Source organism: Aquarana catesbeiana, linkage group LG05, assembly GCF_042186555.1.
Source record: "Aquarana catesbeiana isolate 2022-GZ linkage group LG05, ASM4218655v1, whole genome shotgun sequence".
Taxonomy (NCBI): domain Eukaryota; kingdom Metazoa; phylum Chordata; class Amphibia; order Anura; family Ranidae; genus Aquarana; species Aquarana catesbeiana.
The window spans coordinates 338,606,618-338,626,444 of record NC_133328.1 but is presented as its reverse complement, the minus strand read 5'-3'; the positions used below and the strand labels follow the sequence as shown (position 1 = coordinate 338,626,444).

The following is a 19,827-nucleotide window of genomic DNA, read 5'->3' as shown; positions in this document are numbered from 1 at the left end:
TTTTTGAGCTTTTTTTGCAGCTTAAAAAGGCCTGTCTATGTTAGTCTATGGCTTCATGCCCACCTAGGCGTTTTTGAGCTGCAAGTGGCATAAGAGTTTTTAAGCTGTAAAAAAAACCCAGGACCAGTGCGTTCTGAAAGACGTTTTTCAGCTGTAAAAACGTTCTAACACTGAAAAACGCTCAAAAACGCTCAAAAACGCTGAAAAACGCTTAAAAACGCTCAAAAACGCTAAAAAACGCTATTGCAAAAACGCTGAAAAAAGCTGAAAAAAGTTTAAAAAATTCACTGCAAAGATACTGGCGTTTTCATAACGTTTTTTTAACAGCCTGTGTGCATGAGGGCTGATTCTCACAGTGCTCTGTGCCCTGATTGGCTGAAGCTTTCACTGCTTCAGCCAATCAGGGCTTGCAATGCACTATTCAGTGCCGCAATGCATTGTGGTCAGTTTGGGGGGGCGAACAAACATTTGAACGACCCATTTTTCAGATGTTCGCCGAACGTCCAAACAATGAAAGTTCGGCCCGAACTTATGCTCTGGCCGAACCATTCACCCATCCCTATTAGTAAGATTGTACAATGTTTTCATAATAATCGTTTCCTTCCTAAGTTTTACTTGCCTTGCCATTTCATTAGAAAAATATAAATAAACAATTCATTTTAAGAGAAATTAGTATGCCATATCTCATACTGTACTTTACTTGAATTGAATTGAAAAAAACTAGTAAAATTTGTTTAAACATTACCATAATGAAAGAAATAAAGTCCAGACGACTGCACTCCAAGCACTGTAGTCTACCTTTATTAACAATTCACAAACAAAGCAGCATAAAAAAACCTAGATGATCACAGTGGAGGTTAAAATGTTTCATGCCCCTATTGAAGTATTGAAGCTTAGTTATGATTAAGCGGTAGGAAGAGTGCAAAATGTGATAACCTCTCTCTCCCCTACTGTGATCATCTAGGTTTTTTTTGTTGCTTTGTTCGTGAATCGTTAATAAAGGAGGACTACAGGGCATGGAGTGCAGGTGTCCGGACTTTTCTTCTATCAGTATATGCACAGGTGTGTGAACTGGGCTGACACCCACTCAGAGTGTGTGTGAGGTGTGCATGAAAGTGGACAGACCTGCAGCAGCGCTTTATTGTTTATATTATCTTTGTTATGTTCTGGTGTAAGGAGCCTTACTTGTTCAACTCTATTGCCGCGTACAGACGATCAGACATTCTGACAACCAAACCGTGGATTTTTTTCCGACAGATGTTGGCTCAAACTTGTCTTGCATACACATGTTCGCACAAATGTTGTCGGAAATTCCGATCGCCAAGAATGCGGTGATGTACAACACGTACGACGAGTCGAGAAAAATTAAGTTCAATAGCCAGTGCGGCTCTTCTGCTTGATTCCGAGCATGCGTGGACTTTTGTGCGTCGGAATTGTGTACACACGCTTGGAATTTCCAACAAGTCTTGATGTTGGAAAATTTGAGAACCAGCTCTCAAACTGTTGTTGTTGGAAATTCCAACAGCAAATGTCCGATGGAGCATACACACGGTCAGAATTTCCGACAACAACCTCACATTGAACATTTGTTGTCGGAAATTCCGATCGTCTGTATGCGGCATATGTTTTCCAGCTAAATGCAGGGTAAAGTCTCTGTAAAGCCTCCCTGACCTAGTTATACTAAACTTGACTGCATATCCATTGCCAATCCCTTATCCATCCCAGTTCCTGAGTATTTTGGAGCATGGGACCTGCAACCCTGTGAAATTACTCAGTCCAGTTAAATAATCTTTAGGCCTGAGCACTGTCACATGATCAAGAGGGTGACTTTACTGCTCCTCTAGATTAGTGAATGAGGGAGGTGATGGGGACTCCTTTAAAGAGACACTGTAATTTTGCCATTCATTTGCCCTAAGGTGATATTGTCTCTTAAAATTTTGTGTTTTGCACTGGTAGGAAGTGCCTACCATCCCTAAAATTTTCCCACAAAGTTGGGAGCATGACGTTGTCCAAAATGTCTTGGTATGCTGATGCCATAAGAGTTTCTCTCACTGGAACTAAGGGGCCAAGCCCAACCCCTGAAAAACAATCCCACACCATAATCCCCCCTCTCCCAAATTATTTGGACCAGTGCACAAAGCAAGGTCCATACTGACATGGATGAGCAAGGAACTTGACTGGCCTGCACAGACTCCTGACCTCAACCCGATGGAACACCTTTGGGATGAATTAGGGTGGAGACTGTGAGCCAGGCCTTCTCATCCACATCAGTGCCTGACCTCACAAATACATTTCTGGAAGAATGGTCAAACATTCCAATAGGCACACTTTTAAATGTTGTGGACAGCCTTCCCAGAAGAGTTGACCTGTTATAGCTGTAAAGGGTGGGCCAACTCAATATTGAAACCTACGACTAAGACTGGAATGCCATTAAAGTTCATGTGCATGTCCCAATACTTTTGGTAATATAGTGTGTGTGTGTGTATATGTATACATATATATACAGGATCTCACAAAAGTGAGAACACCCCTCACATTTTTGTAAATATTTTATTATATCTTTTCAAGTGAAAATTTCCAAATTGGGCCCAAAGTGTTAATATTTTGTGTGGCCACCATTATTTTCCAGCACTGCCTTAACCCTCTTGGGCATGGAGTTCACCAGAGTGTCACAGATCGCCACTGGAGTCCTCTTCCACTCCTCCATGATGACATCACAGAGCTGGTGGATGTTAGAGACCTTGCGCTCCTCTACCTTCTGTTTTAGGATATCCCACAGATGCTCAATAGGGTTTAGGTCTGGGGACATGCTTGGCCAGTTCATCACCTTTACCCCCAGCTTCTTTAGCAAGGCAGTGGTCATCATGAAGGTGTGTTTGGGGTCCTTATTATGTTGGAATACTTCCCTGCGGCCCAGTCTCCGAAGGGAGGGGATCATGCTTAGCTTCAGTATGTCACAGCACATATTGGCATTCATGGTACCCTCAATGAACTGTAGCTCGCCAGTGCCGTCAGCAGTAATGCAGCCTCAGACCATGACACTCCCACCACCATGCTTGACTGTACTCCTCACCTAGTTGCTGCCACACATGCTTGACACCATCTGAACCAAATAAGTTTATCTTGGTCTCATTAGACCACAGGACATGGTTCCAGTAATCCATGCCCTTAATATGCTTGTCTTCAGCAAACTGCTTGATTGCTTTCTTGTGCATCATCTTTAGAAGAGGTTTCCTTCTGGGATGACAGCCATGCAGACCAATTTGATGCAGTGCGTGGCATATAGTCTGAGCACTGACAGGCTGACCCCCCACCCCTTCAACTTCTGCAGCAATGCTGGCAGCACTCATACATCTATTTCCTAAAGGAAATTTTCTATCCAACCTCTAGATATGACGCTGAGCACGTGCACTTAACTTCTTTGGTCAACCATGGCAAGGCCTGTTCTGAGTGGAACCTGTCCTGTTAAACCACTGTATGGACTTGGCCACCATGCTGCAGCTTAGTTTCAGGGTCTTGGCAATCTTCTTATAGCTTAGGCCACCTTTATAGAGAGCAACAGTTATTTTTTTCAGATCCTCAGAGTGTTTTTTGCCATGAGGTGCCATGTTGAACTTCCAGTGACCAGTATGAGAGAGAGAGATAACACCAAATTTAACACACCTGCTCCCCATTCACACCTGAGACCTTGTAACACTAACGAGTCACATGACACCAGGGAGGGAAAATGGCTAATTGGGTCAAATTTGGACATTTTCACTTAGGGGTGTACTCAGTTTTGTTGCCAGCGGTTTAGACATTAATGGCTGTGTGTTGTTATTTTTAGGGGACAGCAAATTTACACTGTTATACAAGCTGTAAACTCACTACTCTACACTGTAGCAACATGTCATTTCTTCAGTGTTGTCACATGAAAAGATATAATAAAATATTTACAAAAATGTGAGGGGTGTACTCACTTTTGTGAGATACTGTATATATGGATCTTAAATTTTTGGAAGAAGAAAACGTAAAGTCTGAGTAAGATGCCAGGAAACTCCTCTGTTCATGACCAATAACTAGGGATGAGCCCGCGGTTTGAGTCGAACGTAAGTTAAACGTTTGTTTGTTCTTAAATGAACTGAACATATGGGGCGTTTGCGGGAAATTCGAGTGCCGCGGAGCGCCCCATAATGCACTGCAAGTTCACAGTGCATTGCTGTATGATGATTGGCAAAAGCATGCACCTGACCTGCATGTTTTGGCCAATTACAGCGCACTCTGCTGAGAGAGCATAATTGGCCAATCATGGCTCAGGGGGACTAAGTCCACGCCCCACACTATATAAATCTGCTTACATAGCAGCTGTGTATAGTGTGTGGACAGAGATAGATTGAGCTAGATTAGGCAGGCAGGTTAGTTAGTGGCAGTGTATTTGATATATATATATATATATATATATATATATATATATATATAGTATCTCACAAAAGTGAGTACACCACTCACATTTTTATAAATATTTTATTATAACGTTTCATGTGACAACACCGAAGAAATTACACTTTGCTACAATATAAAGTAGTGAGTGTACAGCTTGTATAACAGTGTAAATTTGCTGTCCCCTCAATATAACTCAAAATAACAGCCATTATTGTCTAAACCCCTGGGAACAAAAGTCAATACACCCCTAAGTGAAAATGTCCAAATTAGGCCCAATTGGCCATTTTTCCTCCCCGGTGTCATGTGACTCATTAGTGTTACAAGGTCTCAGGTGTGAATAGGGAGCAGGTGTGTTAAATTTGGTGTTATCACTCTTACTTTCTCATACTGGTCACTGGAAGTTCAACATGGCACCTCATGGCAAAGAACTCTCTGGGGATCTAAAAAAAAATTGTTGCTCTACATAAAGATGGCCTAGGCTATAAGAAGATTGCCAAGACTCTGAAACTGAGCTACAGCATGATGGCCAAGACCATACAGCGGTTTAACAGGACAGGTTCCACTCAGAACAGGCCTCGCCATGGTTGACCAAAGAAGTTGAGTGCACAGGCACAGCATCATATCCAGAGGTTGTCTTTAGGAAACAGATGATTCCCAAAAGAGTGCTGCCAGCATTGCTGCAGAGGTTGAAGGGGTATATTATATATACTCTGCATTTAACGTAGACTAGATATTCTGTGTAGACTCTATATTCAGTCATTGCAGGCAGTGTAGTTTATATAACACAGTGTATTGAAGTGGTTAAGGGGAACCCTGTGCCAAAATTAAAAAAACAATGGCAGGGGGTCCCCCCCAAAATCCATACCAGGCCCTTCAGGTCTGGTATGGATTTTAAGGGGAACCCTGTACCAAAGTCGAAAAATAAAATGGCGTGGGGGTTCCCCCAAAATCCATACCAGGCCCTTCAGGTCTGGTATGTATTTTAAGGGCAACTCCGTGCCAAAATATAAAAAAATGGTGTGGGGGTCCTCCCAAAATCCATACAAGACCCTTATATGAGCATGCAACCTGGCAGGCCGCAGGAAAAGGGGGGGGCGAGAGCACCACCCTCCTGAACTGTACCAGGCCACATGCCCTTAACATGGGGAGGGTGCTTTGGGGTCCCCCCAAAGCACCTTGTTCCCATGTTGATGAGGGCCTCATCCCCACAACCTTTGCCCGGTGGTTGTGGGGGTCTGTGGAAGCTTATCGGAATGTGGGGGGCTTATCGGAATGTGGAAGCCACTTTTTGGTGAATGTGTAGGGGGACAATGTACCCGATACCCATTCAGATGGGGGGTGGGATCTGGGGGCCCCTTGTTAAAGGGGCTTTCAGATTCTGATAAGCCCCCCACCCACAGACCCGCACAACCACCGGGCAAGAGTTGTGGGGGTGAGGCCCTTGTCCCCATCAACATGGGGACAATGTGCTTTGGGCGGAACCCAAAGCACCCTCCCCATATTAAGGGAATGTGGCCTGGTACAGTTCAGGAGGGGGGCGCTCTCTCATTCCCTCCCCTTTTCCTGTGGCCCTGCCAGATTTCATGCTCAGATAAGGGTCTGGTATGGATTTTGGGGGGGACCCCCACGCCATTTAAAAAAAAAAATTGGTGCAGGGTTCCTCTTAAAATCCATACCAGACCTGAAGGGCCTGGTATGGATTTTGAGGGGGAACCCTATGCCATATATCTTTTTTTAATTTTGCCGTGGAGTTTCCCTTAATATCCATACCAGACCCAAAGGGCCTGGTAATGGACTGGGGGAACCCACACCATTTTTTTTTTCAATTATTTTATATATATATATATATATATATATATATATATATATATATATATATATATTGGGATCCGGCAATACATTACAGCCGCAAGCAATTTTAAATTACTTTTTTTCCTTTAGAAATGTAATTTTGCTGCGGTACTGTTATAAAAATGGGAAAGATGCACTAATTTACAGGCAAATTAAGGGGATCCCCAGGCATGATATTTAAAGGAATATTTCATTTAATAGTTTTACTATTATTATTATTATACATTATTAAAATCACTGCTCCTGAAAAAACGGCCATTTTAAAAACTTTTTTTGCATTGATACATGTCCCCTGGGGCAGTACCCAGGTCCCTATACACTTTTTTTGGCAATAACTTGCATTTAAAAGCCTTTAAAATGAACACTTTCGATTTTTCATGTTCATGTCCCATAAACTTTAACGGTGGTCGCACAATTTTTTTGTCTGTTCACATGTTCTGGTGCGAACCCAACTGGGAGGTGTTCGGCTCATCTCTACCAATAACCAAAGAGTAGTGACACAGGAAAATAATGGCTTGTAAGTGTTACCACATTCTTGCACATTATGGCTAGAGCATGTAAATGTTGTCATGCTTTAATCCAGTTTCTATCTTAAAATTAATATTAAAATTATTACATTTCATAATTATGCCATGGCACTGCTTTAGATTATTTTTCTTTAGCAGCTGTTAATAAATATATGACTAATTAGAATGCATTGTTGAGCTTTAATTGCAGCAGAACTAAGGTTGATTTTCATTATGGATTGTGTAATTAAAGGAAACCTGTTAAAAGAAACATGGATGCTAGTCTCTCCTTAAAATTCTAGTTGTCTGGCTGTCATTCTAAATGTTTTGTTTTAATACCTTGAGTCGCTGACTAAAAACCATAATATTATTAGAGGGTGTTTTTGCATATTTGTTTCAGAATAGCAACTCCATTTTTTTTCAATCAACAAGCATTACAATCAAGGAACTAGTATTTTTAGGAGTAGTTCAGCATAGGCATGCATTTCTCTCACGTTACCAACTTTACAAAAAGTGAGCAAGTAGTTTCATAGTTGGTAAGGTTGAATAAAGACACCAGGCCATCCAGTTCAACCAGTGTGGGTGCGTGTTCATGTCAAAAATAATTTCCTGTATCCGTGTATATTGTGTTCACTAAGATACCCGTTCACGTGTTTTTGAAAACTATCAATACTTCACGCTGACACCACCAATTATGGAAATTAATTCCACATCCTTATCACCCTGACAGTGAAAATTCCCTTATGCAGTTTAAGAATCAACCCATTTTTCCTCCAAATTCAATGAGTGGCCCTGTGTCTTCTTACACTCCCTGAGACTGAATAGTTTAATCTCAATGCTAGAATCACCATTGAAGTATTTGTAAATCGCTATCATATCACCTCTCAAGTGTACAGGCTGCGAGACACAAATGTCTTCCAGGTATGTAATATTACATCTTTCTTTCCAAACAGAAACTGGATTATGAAAGTAAAAGGCTTTACACCTTAAAGATGGAAGTAGAGAATACACATGTGGATCCACATTTTCACTACCTTGGTCCCTTTAAAGACACTGCAACTGTGAAAATCTCAGTGGAAGATGCTGATGAGCCTCCTGTGTTTGGAAGATCTACCTATATGTTTAAGGTGCATGAAGACATTGAATTAGGAACAATAATTGGAACTGTAATGGCAAGAGATCCTGACACCATACCAAGCCCTATAAGGTAAAATGTAGTTAACCACTGTCTTATACATAAGCATCAATGTAGAATCCATCCAATACAAGTGAAGGGCAAACATGGGTCTAATTTCTTTACTGTTATGCTCCCTGTCTTGCAGTATACCATGCTTTGCCCTAAATAAAGTGTTCTGTTTCTTAAAGCGGGGGTCCACCTATCTATCATTTTTTTTTTTTTGAGTTCATTCACAAACTTTTCTTCTCAGCATTACATACTCACATATTGTGTGTAATATGTCCGCCTGTGTCAGATTTCGTCGGAAAGAATAACTTATATTATTCACTGCTGGCGGTTTCCATCTTCATTGTGGGCATTTGAAGCCCACAAGCATTTATTTCCTGGATGTGGTGAATGCTGTGCTCCCAGCATTCACCGCTCGTTCCTGCACATGCTCAGTGGCATCTTGGGAAGCCTGAGACTAGCCAGGAGTCTGGGAGAGGCTAGAAACACGCCTACTCCCATGGGAGGAGAACCAGGAAGTGCAAAGAAGAATAGAAAAATAAAAGGTAATTACGAGGATTTAAATTTTTTTAAACGGCATGTCAGCATCTAGGCAAGGAAGAGAATACATACAAATATTGTTCAAAATTTGGGTGGAACCCCGCTTTAAGCTATGTCAGTTATCATGGATCACAGGAAATATTGCCACTGAAAGCTATATGAAATCTTTAACTGCAAAGTGCAGAACCTACCCAAGGTGGTGTTAGAGGGGCTTACAGTTAGTTTCCCAAAAATTAAAAGTTTCAAAATGGGAACTGGGGGATAAAGAACTGACATTTCTAACTTATTTTGGCAACAGGTAAACTTTTACACTAAGTCGATAAAATTGGTATTTTACTAAGCAAATTCTAAAACATTTTAAAAGCTTTACACCATACCATAGGCAACATGTTTGCATTATAGTTCATATCACTTGCACTATAAGTCCAATATAATGTAGAGGTGGATGGTAGGTTTGCTGGATAGCATTTTATTATGCTGAATTGATACACCCTTAAAGAACTTAAAGTGATTGTAAAGTCTTGTTTTTTTCTATTAAAATAACAAACATGTTATACTTACCTGTTTTGTGCAATGCCTTTGCACAGGGCAGCCTGGATCCTCCCTTTTCTCGGGTCCCTGGCTGGAGCTCCTGGCCCCTCCCTCCTGTCGAGTGCCAACAACAGCAAGCAACTTGCAATAGGGGCACCCAAGCCGAGCTGCAGCTCTGTGTATCCATTCAGACATGGAGCCATGGTTCGGCCCCACCCCCTCTCTCCTGATTGGCTAACTGAGTTTCATTGACAATAGCAGGAGCTGAGTCCCAGATGGCAAGGCACTCGTGGACATTGCTGGATAGAGATGGGGCTCAGGTGAGTATTAGGGGGCTGAGGGGGGCTGCTACACACAGAAGGCTTTTTATCTTAATGCATAGAATACATTAAGATTAAATACCTTATGCCTTTACAACCACTTTAACTGTTTCTGAGCACCACAAATCAAAAGCACTATTTCATTTATTAGTAATATTCAATGCATACTCACCCATCCATCCATGTCTCCATGCTTTATTTTATTGAGAAATCACTTTGAAAATACATCCTTCTAGCATTTTTAGTTGTGAACATCTTAAATAAGGGCAGATGATTCATGTACCATTTACCTACTGGAATCCATCTGCCCTTAGGTCAGGCAATCAGGCAGGAGGATGTACTTAAGTGAGAAATCCCCTCTTCCCCTCCTCCAAATGAAAGAAAGAAAAATGCCCTAAAAACTCCTGGCATGCATTGCATCATTGTGGTCTAGGCTAGAGACCAGTGACCAACTCAAGAAATGTGAAAAAAAATGTTTAAAATAAATGAATATAATATACTTTCCTGTCTATTTACTAAGGCTAGCATCATAAGGATTAAGTGGTTGTAAAGATAGGAGGTTTTTTTTACCTTACTGCATTCTATGCATCCCCCCACAGCCTCCCTAAAAACATACCCGAGTACTGCTATATTTCCAAATGGCACAGTTTCACCATTCAACAGCCAACATATTGTTCATTAGAACAAACAACCATGAGGTATTGTTCTCCTAAGATGTGTAATGCTTCTTATTAGCACTCTGGACCAGTGGCGGCTGGTCCACAAGGGACGCTGTCCACCCCAGTCCACACAATCCACCCCCTACCATCCATCATTCATCCAAAAATCAATTATGCCATGTGTGAGGCCATGCCCTGGGCAGAGCCCTGGATCAACAGGTCTCCACCAGGTCCGTCACCCCCTCACAAGCACGTGACCAGAGCCCAAGGCCCCAATTGGCTTGTTTCATGTTGTCCTAAGAGCGCAGAGCACTGCTCCCTGAACCCTCCCACCCTGCGCTGCCAGCAAATCAGCACTCGTCATCAGCTTCCGGCTTCCCGCCTGGGCCAATCAGGACTGGAGGCCAAAGACCCAGAACCCCGGAAAGAAGACGGGGTTTACAAAGAAGCCACAGTGCCAGCCACCAGGAAAGCCGTGACTGCTGGAGGGCTCCACCCTTAGGGTGAGTGCAGACCTAGAGGGGCCCACTCATGCCCCCCCAAAATCCTCCAGCACCAGCTGCCACTGCTCTGGACCTTGTAAAATAGGTGTATTGGTGTCTAAATAATTAGTACCCTCTTATGCATTAGAGTAGCTTTTTATCAAGGTAACTCCATTACCGTAGGTGTTATGGAATATGAATTAGAGTTGGCTCTGGAAGTTCAGTTTGAGGTAAAAACCAAATGAGTACTGTCTGATGTTTATAAAATGTTTTAAGCTGGACTGTGGTTTGTCACCTTCTGTAGCTGCCTAATAAAGATATGAGATTTAAATCTGAACATTTTTTTTACCAACATGTTGAATTCTGGGGAAAATTAGGCTGGCACGGTGTTCAGTGCTACTCTCCCACAGTTTGGCTTTGTCAGATGTCAACATTGTCACACTTAGTGGTAAGGGACTAATGATGAAGGACTTGTGTGCAAAATGCATTAAGTCTCCTTATATTGAACCCTGTTTTCTGTTTGTATCAATAAACTTTGATCTAGCATAGAACAGCATGGACCCCACTATTTGGAGAAGGATTTTGTAGATAGAGTAGCTTTGGCAAATGAAAATTCCATTTGGAAATGCATGTTGAGCAAACGATTGGTATCTTTCAAGACAGGAGGGTCGATTGATTTCCAGATTTTTTGCAGTGCCAAGCGGGCTGCTATCAGGATGTGTATCACTAATGTTTGCAGGTGTCTAGGCCAAGAAGGAAGTGACAATCCGAGGAGTAGGTCCGGTGGAGACATTGGGATGGATAAGTCACACATGGAGAAGATTAAACCCGCTACTTTTTTCCAGTAGACCTTGATGGGTGGACAGTTCCACCAGATATGTTGTAAAGATCCTATATTGTCGCAACCTCTCCAAGATTTAGGTAAGGGAGTGGGGTGGATCTTTGCCAGCCTGTCAGGCGTGTAGTACCGTTTATCGAACAATTTCTGTTGAGATTCCCAGTGGGAGATGCAATGGGATAGACAAAGGGGGGTTATAAAGGCTCTTTGCCCTTGTTCAATTAGAGGTGGATGGTCTATGTATGTTGTCCAGTATCTAATTGATGAAGAGAGTAATTCCAAGGTTAGTATGGTAAGCATTTTGTAGGCTAGGGATATTCCTTTGGTTTTGGTATAGTCTGAGTTGTAAAATTTCAGCAGAGCGTGTGAGAGAGAGTCTGATGTTGACAGACGTATTTTATATAAAATGGATCTTATCCGGAGGTAAAGGAAGAACGTTTTGGGGGATAAGCCAAACTTTTGTTGTGGGTAGAAAAAGGAGTGTAATCCTGATGATGAGAGTAACATTCCTACGTTGGAGATACCGGCATTTATACATTCTGAGAGGGATAGGTCTGGTGCTAGAAGTTGGATGACAGTCCCTTGTTGAGTTGAGAAATTACCATCCACACCCTCAGAGAAGCAGTGATAGTGTCAAGTAGTTGGCACGTTGGTTTGAGGTTGAGCCAAGTGCAGTGGATTCTATTTGTTTTCAAGTTGTGTAGTGGTCTGCTGACCACCAGGATTTTAGTTGGTCTAACATTGTTGCACAGTAGTATGCTTGGATGTCAGGTGCTCCCAAACCTCCTTGTTGGACAGAGGTCAGGAGTATAGATTTTTTCACCATAGGCCATTTTTGTTGCCAGATAAAGGTGTTGATAATCCCTTGAAGTTTTCTTATTTGGGCTTGCACAATGGGGAGAGGAATTGTCCAAAATAGATACAAGATATGTGGAAGTACCGTATTTATCGGCGTATAACACGCACTTTTTTCCCCTTAAAATCAGGGGAAAGTCGCAGGTGCGTGTTATACGCCGATCCCCTGCGATCCCGAGCTGTCAAAATATCAAAATCGCCGACCGCGATTTGAAAATGGCGCCGCCGGCGCCGAAATACACAGAGCCGGTCCTCGGCTCTTTCCGGCGGCTCTCGTTTACTTTCGGTTTCACTCGTAGTCCCGAGAGGAGCTATCCGAACCTACTCGGATAGCTCCGCTAGGGACTACGAGTGGAGCCGAAAGTGAATGAGACCCGCCGGAAAGAGCCGAGGACCGGCTCTGTGTATTTCGGCGCCGGCGGCGCCATTTTCAAATCGCGGTCGGCGATTTTGAAGCCCAGCAAGCAGGGACAGGGGATCGAAGGCTGCACTGGGGCAAGGCTGCACTGGGGAAGGCTGCACTGACAAGGCTGCACTGGGGAAGGCTGCACTGGGGAAGGCTGCACTGAGAAGGCTGCACTGACATGGCTGCACTGACATGGCTGCACTGAGAAGGCTGCACTGAGAAGGCTGCACTGAGAAGGCTGCACTGGGGAAGGCTGCACTGGGGAAGGCTGCACTGACAAGGCTGCACTGAGAAGGCTGCACTGACATGGCTGCACTGGGGAAGGCTGCACTGGGGAAGGCTGCACTGACAAGGCTGCACTGACATGGCTGCACTGGGGCAAGGCTGCACTGAGAAGGCTGCAATGATGGGCATTTAAATGTAAGTATTTTCCCTTCAACTTCCCTCCTAAAAGTTTTTTTTTCCCTTAAAATTCCCTCCTAAATTGGGGTGCGTGTTATACGCCGGTGCGTGTTATACGCCGATAAATACGGTAAATACATTTTTACTTAAGCAATCCTGCCAGTCCAGGAGGCAGGAATATGGAGCAGTTCTTTAGACAGTTGCATGCGTTTGCCTACGAGGATAGTTTGTAGTAAGATACGGCTCAGGAATATTAGTTGAATTCCTAAGTAGGGTAGGAAGGAGTTGGGGGCCCAAGCGAAGGGGGTTTCGACAGAGATGGTGTTAGTAGTTTGGTGATCTAAGCCTGGGTTGAGCATGAGGGACTTACTGTGATTTAGTTTGTATAGGGATATTGAGCTAAATGAGTCCATGCCCTGTACACATGATTGGACATTAATCAGACATTCCGACAACAAAATCCATGGATTTTTTCCAACAGATGTTGGGTCAAACTTGTCTTGCATACACACGGTCGCACAAAGTTGACGGAAAATCCGATCAGTCTGAACACGGTGACGTAAAACACGTACGTCGGGACTATAAACGGGGCAGTAGCCAATAGCTTTCATCTCTTAATTTATTCTGAGCATGAGTGGCACTTTGTGTATCAGAATTGTCCACACACAGTCGGAATTTACACAAATGGATTTTGTTGTCGGAAAATTTTATAGCCTGCTCTCAAACTTTGTGTGTCGGAAATTCCGATGAAAAAAGTCTGATGGAGCCCACACACGGTCGGAATTTCCGACAAGCTCCGATCGCACATATTCCGTCGGAAAATCCGACCATGTGTACAGGGAATATGATGTGTTGGACTGCAGGAAGAGATGCTTTGGGATTTGTCAGAGCCATAATGACATCATCGGCATAAAGGTCAATTTTATGTTCTGTGTTTCCAATCGTGATTCCTGAAATTGCTGGGTCAGATCTTATGGCTTGCGCTAGTGGTTCCATTATCATGGCAAATATTAAGGGAGATAGCAGGCAGCCCTGTCTCATGCCATTGGTGATTTTAAACGGGCTTGACATAATACCAGAGGTCTAGACGTGTGCACTCGGTTGAGTGTATAGGCCTAATGTAACCAATAGAAATGTTCCTGATATTCCAAATTTACCTCTTCCATATAAGGTCAATGGACTTTATCAAACACCTTCTCTGCGTCCAGAGAAAGGAAGAGAGAAGGCGTTTGATTATGTTCCGCCCAGTGTATGAGGTCCATAAAGCATCTAGTACCATCTGATGCCTGTCTGCCTGATACAAAACCCACCTGGTTTGGGTGGCTAATTTGGGGAATAACCATTGAGAGACATTGTGCTAAGAGTTTAGCATATAGTTTTGTGTCCATGTTGAGGATTGGGCGGGGTTGTCCGGTGTTTTTCCTGGTTTTGGAATGGTGACTACTAGTGCTTCAAGGGATTCTTTGGAAATGTTGCCTGTGGATGTGAATTGGTTATAGGTGTTGCATAAATGAAGGACAAGAGGCACAGCAAATCATTTGTAGTATTCATTGGGAAGACCATCGGGACCAGGGGCTTTATGAAGGGGGAGCTGTTTGATAAGTTTATAAATTTCATTGGGTGAGAAAGGAGAAAGGAGAAAGGCGCTGATAGAAGATCAAGCTGTGCAGGGGAGATGGAGGGGAGGTGAGTAGATGCTAAGAAACTTGCAATGTATTTTTGGTTAGGGGGGCAGTGGATCTGTCTGTAACATTATATAGTTTTGTGTAGAAATTATTATTATTTCAGGTACTTGCATGATTTACGCAGCGCTTTACATATATATTATATATATTATATATATTATACATTCACATCATTCCCTACCCTCAAGGAGCTTACAATCTAAGGTTCCTAACTTACATTCATACATATACATACTAGTGCCAATTTAGACAGGATCCAATTAACCTACCAGCATGTGTTTGGAGTGTGGGAGGAAACTGGAGTACCCAGAGGAAACCCACACAGGCACAAGGAGAACATACAAACTCCAGGCAGGTGGTGTCATGGTTGGGATTTGAGCCAGCAAACCTTTTTACTGCTAGGTGAAAGTGCTAGCCACTACACCACTGTGCCGCAATTACAAAACTTATTAGCGATATTGAGTGGATTAGTTATGTGTTTGAGAGTCCTTGAGAGTTTGTGAGGAATGAGTTGTTTTTGGTGGAGAGTTGTCTTTTAAATTGTTTTGCCATGAAAGCAACTGGTTTATTGGCTGAGGTGTAAGATTGTAATCTGAGACTCTTAATAGTCAAATTTAGCTTGAAGATGTTCGCTGTGTCGATACCTGAGGTTTTTTAGGTCTGAAGATATATTATCAGAGGGGCATTGCTTATTCGCAAATTCTAGAGTGCAAATCTGTTTTAGCAGGGACTCTGTGATGGAAGACTGAATTTTTTTGGAGTGTGCTCAAAGTTTTATAAAAAGACCTCATAGGCAAGTTTTGTGGGCTTTCCACTTTATAGTGTACTCAGCTACAGATTTTTCATTGTTCAGGAAGTAATTCTCAATCTCAGATTGTATTTGTGATTCAAATAAGGGATTGTTAAGAAGGGAGGTCTTTAGTCTCCAGATTGTGTGTCTGGGTGATTGGAAAAGCAGAGATAATTTGATGTTTGACTGTGACTGGTGCATGGTCAGACCAAGATATTGTTCCTATATGTGATTCATTTATGGACTGTAGCAGGTGTTTATCTGTAATGATTAGATCAATCTGAGAGTAAGATTGATGTGGGGGAGAAAAGAAGGTATAGTCTTTTTTCATATAGGTCTTCTCTCTTGAGTAGAGCAGAGAGTGCCGAGGGTCTGCTTTTTGTTGGATTAGATGTATCCAATGCGGGGTCAACAATGTCATTAAAATGTCCACATATGATTAAGGGTGAGGATCTGTATGGGGTCAGTTTAGAAATGAGGGTTGTGTAGAACTTTTTCTGGACTGTATTGGGGGAATATATGTTTACTATAGTGAGGGGGCAGTTGTCAAATGTTGTTGAGAGGATTAAATATCTACCATCCTTGTCAGCTTCGCTAGGATGTAGCACAAACTTTACTGCTGCACTCATGGCAATCATCGCACCTCTTTGTTTTTTTGCAAATGCTCAAAAAAAAAAGAAAAAGGGTAATGTTTATGTCTGCATGAAGGTTGTTTAACCACTTCAGCCCCGGAAGATTTTACCCCTTTCCCACAAATAGAGCTTTCTTTTGGTGGTATTTGATCACCTCCGAGGTTTTTATTTTTTGTGCTATAAACAAAAAAAGAGCGACAATTTTGGAAAAAAAAACAATATTTTTAACTTTTTGCTATAATAAATATCCCCCAAAAATATATAAAAAAAAATTTTTTTCCTCAGTTTAGGCCGATATGTATTCTTCTCCATATTTTTGGTAAAAAATTGCAATAAACGTATATTGGTTGGTTTGCGCAAATGTTATAGTGTCTACAAAATAGGGGATAGTTTTATGGCATTTTTATTATTAATTTTTTTTTTTTACTAGTAATGGCTGCGATCTGTGATTTTTATCGTGACTGCGACATTATAGCGGACACTTTTGACACTATTTTGGGACCATTGTCATTTATACAGTGATTAGTGCTATAAAAATTCACTGATTACTGTGTAAATGACACTGGCAGTGAAGGGGTTAACCATTAGGGGGCGATCAAGGGGTTAAGTGTGTCCTAGCGATTCTAACTATGGGGAGATGGGCTTCAACTAACATGACAGCGATCACTGGTCCCGATGACAGGGAGCAGTGATCTCTGTCATGTCACAAAGCAGAATGGGAAATGCCTTGTTTGCATAGGCACTTCCCGGTTCTGCGGCTCCGTGACACGATCGACGAGAGACCGGCCCACATCGAGTCCGCCAGTCTCGCGGGCATGGTCACCCTGTACATGGTGGGTGTGCGTACCCGCTAGCCCCGACAATTAAAGGAAAGTACAGGTACGCCCATTTGCCCACCGCTGCCATTGTGCCAATGTATATTGGCACGCGGTGGTCAGCAAGTGGTTAAGCTTTGAGAAGTGGGTCTCTTGTATGCAGAGAACATCCACATGGTGAGCTAAGGCTTCTTTCCAAAGAAGATTGCGTTTGAAGGGGGAGTTTAGGCCTCTGGCATTTATGGATGTGAGCATAATGGCCACAATGGCCAGTTATGTCTGGGCATGTTACCAGAGGAAGAGAGACTATACTTTCTGGTTGTATCAAATAGGTACAATATAAAGACTAATACAGTTTATATTATAGAAAAATATACACAGTGTAGGGATGAGCCGAACACCCCTCCGGTTCGGTTCGCACCAAAACCTGCGAACGGACCGAAAATTTGCACAAACGTTAGAACCCCAGTGACGTCCATGGGACTCGAACGTTCGAAATCAAAAGTGCTCATTTTAAAGGCAAATTTGCATGGTATTGTCCTAAAAAGGGTTTGGGGACCCCAGGGGACATGTATCAATGCAAAAAAAACTTATAAAAACAGACGTTTTTTCGGGAGCAGTGATTTTAATGATGCTTAATGTTAAAAAAAAAAAAAAGTGAAATATTCCTTTAAATATCGTACCTGGGGGGTGTCTATAGTATGCCTGTAAAGTGGCGCGTGTTTCCTGTGCTTAGAACAGTCCCTACACATTTTTAAAGGAAAAAAAGTCATTTAAAACTGCTTGCAGCTTTAATGTAATGTTGGGTCCTGGCAATATGGATGAAAATCAGTGAGACAAACAGCATGGGTACCCCCCAGTCCATTACCAGGCCCTTTGGGTCTTGTATGGATATTAAGGGGAACCCCACACCTAAATTAAAAAAAGGAAAGGCGTGGGGCCACCAGGCCCTATATACTCTGAACAGCAGTATACAGGCGGTGCAAACAAGACAGGGACTGTAGGTTTGTTGTTAAGTAGAATCTGTTTGTAATTTTAAACTGGTACATTTTTAACGTGTTTAGCTCCAGCCAAAAAATCTATTTTAAGCTTTTTGGAAAACATAGGGAAGGGTTATCACCCCTGTGACATTTGTTTTGCTGTCTGTGCTCCTCTTCAGAAGATTTCACCTTATTTTTTGTCCCAATGACAAGTGTTTTTGGAAAATTTGGGTTTTTTTGTGAAACAAGGATTGGTGATAAAGCATCAGTGGAAAGGAGAAATGTTTTTCCCATATTAACCCTTACAGGAGAGAATTTCCCTTCCTAGGGGTAGATTTCATCTCACTTCCTGTTGTCTCCTTTCGTTTGCAAGTAGGAGTTGTTTGTAAGTTGGATGTTTGAAAGTAGGGGCCTGCCCTATATACTCAGCAGAAATTTGGGCCTTAGTTGTTGTTGTGGCCACAACACTGTAAGCCCTCACAGGGCCCTGCTGTGAAATATTAGATCAAGAATTGTAATTACATGCCCCTGTTGAACAGGGGCAGAAAAATTGGGCCTTTGGTGGTGGTGGTGCTAGTGCCACAACACTGTAAGTCCTCACTCACTCTTGGTGGGCGCAGAAACGGGCCCTGCTGTGAAATATTAGATCAAGAATTGTAATTACATTCCCCTGTTGAACAGGGGCTGAAAAATTGGGTCTTAGGCACTGGTGCCACAACACTGCAACCCCTCATAGATACTCTAGTTGGAACGCAGAAATGAGCCCTGCTGCAAAGTATTGCATCAAAAATTGTAATTACACGCCCCTGTTAAACAGGGGCTGAAAAATTGGGCCTTAGGCACTGGTGGTGGCGTCCAGAACCAAAAATGTTCTTACAAGCTATCAGCGTGATCATTGAGGAGGAAGAGGATAATTACTCAGGATAGTCACTCAGCATCAGCATAGGCAGTCTTTCAACTGATCTGAGATTTTAAAAAAAATGATTAGGTTATATCAGCATCAGGTGCTTGCTAGCTGGTGGTGATTCAAGACTGATTCATTTTTATGAAGGTCAGTCGATCGACCGAGTCGGTGGACAGACGCACCCTGTGATCAGTTACAAAGCTTCCAGCAGCACTGAATGTGCGTTCCGAAAGAACGCTGGATGCAGGACAGGCCAGTAGCTCAATTGCATACTGTGCAAGCTCTGGCAATTGATCCATCCTCAAGACCCAGTAACCCAGAGGATTTTCAGTGGGAAAGGTGTCCAAGTCAGATCTTGCCCCTAGGTATTCATGCACCATGTAAAACAGACGCTGATGATGGTTGCTGAAACCGATTGTACCTTGGGGCTGCGGACTAAAAACGCATCGGTCAGACGGCCACCTTTTCCACCGCTCCTTCTTTGACTGACCGAAGCCTCAGCAACATGTTGTCCAGAAACAGGAGTTTGTAACCTCTCAGTCTCTGGGAACGCGTTGCACAGACCTTTCTGCAAGGCCTCCCGAAGATGTTTCATCCTCTGCTCCCTCTGCGATGGCAAGATAAGGTCCGCAACCTTACCCTTGTAATGTGGATCAAGGAGGGTTGCCAGCCAGTATTGGTGCTTCTCCTTAATACCACGAATACAAGGATCCTTATGCAGGCTTTGCAGGATCAGGGAGGCCATGCAGCGTAGGTTTGCTGAGGCATTCGGTCCAGAGTCCTCTGGGTCACTAAGGATGACATGGTCCATAGTAGGGATGAGCCGAACACCCCCCTGTTCGGTTCGCACCAGAACATGCAAACAGGAAAAAAGTTTGTTCAAACACGCGAACACCGTTAAAGTCTATGGGACACAAACATGAATAACGGGGGGCGGGGCCACCCAGTGACCCCGCCCCCCTCTGATGCACGGTGACTTGACAGGACTTCCCTGTGACGTCACGGAGAATGCCACAGGGAAGTCCC

The 19,827-nt window shown here is 42.9% G+C and overlaps 1 protein-coding gene across 5 annotated transcripts in view; it reads left to right on the top strand.

The window, feature by feature from the left end:
- LOC141144826 (cadherin-10-like) overlaps nucleotides 1-19,827 on the top strand; it is an 881,011-nt gene that overhangs the window by 710,036 nt on the left and 151,148 nt on the right. For all 5 annotated transcript variants that reach the window (XM_073630880.1, XM_073630882.1, XM_073630881.1 and 2 more), the window contains one exon: nucleotides 7,733-7,986. In XM_073630880.1, the coding sequence (XP_073486981.1) occupies nucleotides 7,733-7,986 (254 nt within the window). The remainder of the gene's footprint in view (nucleotides 1-7,732; nucleotides 7,987-19,827) is intronic.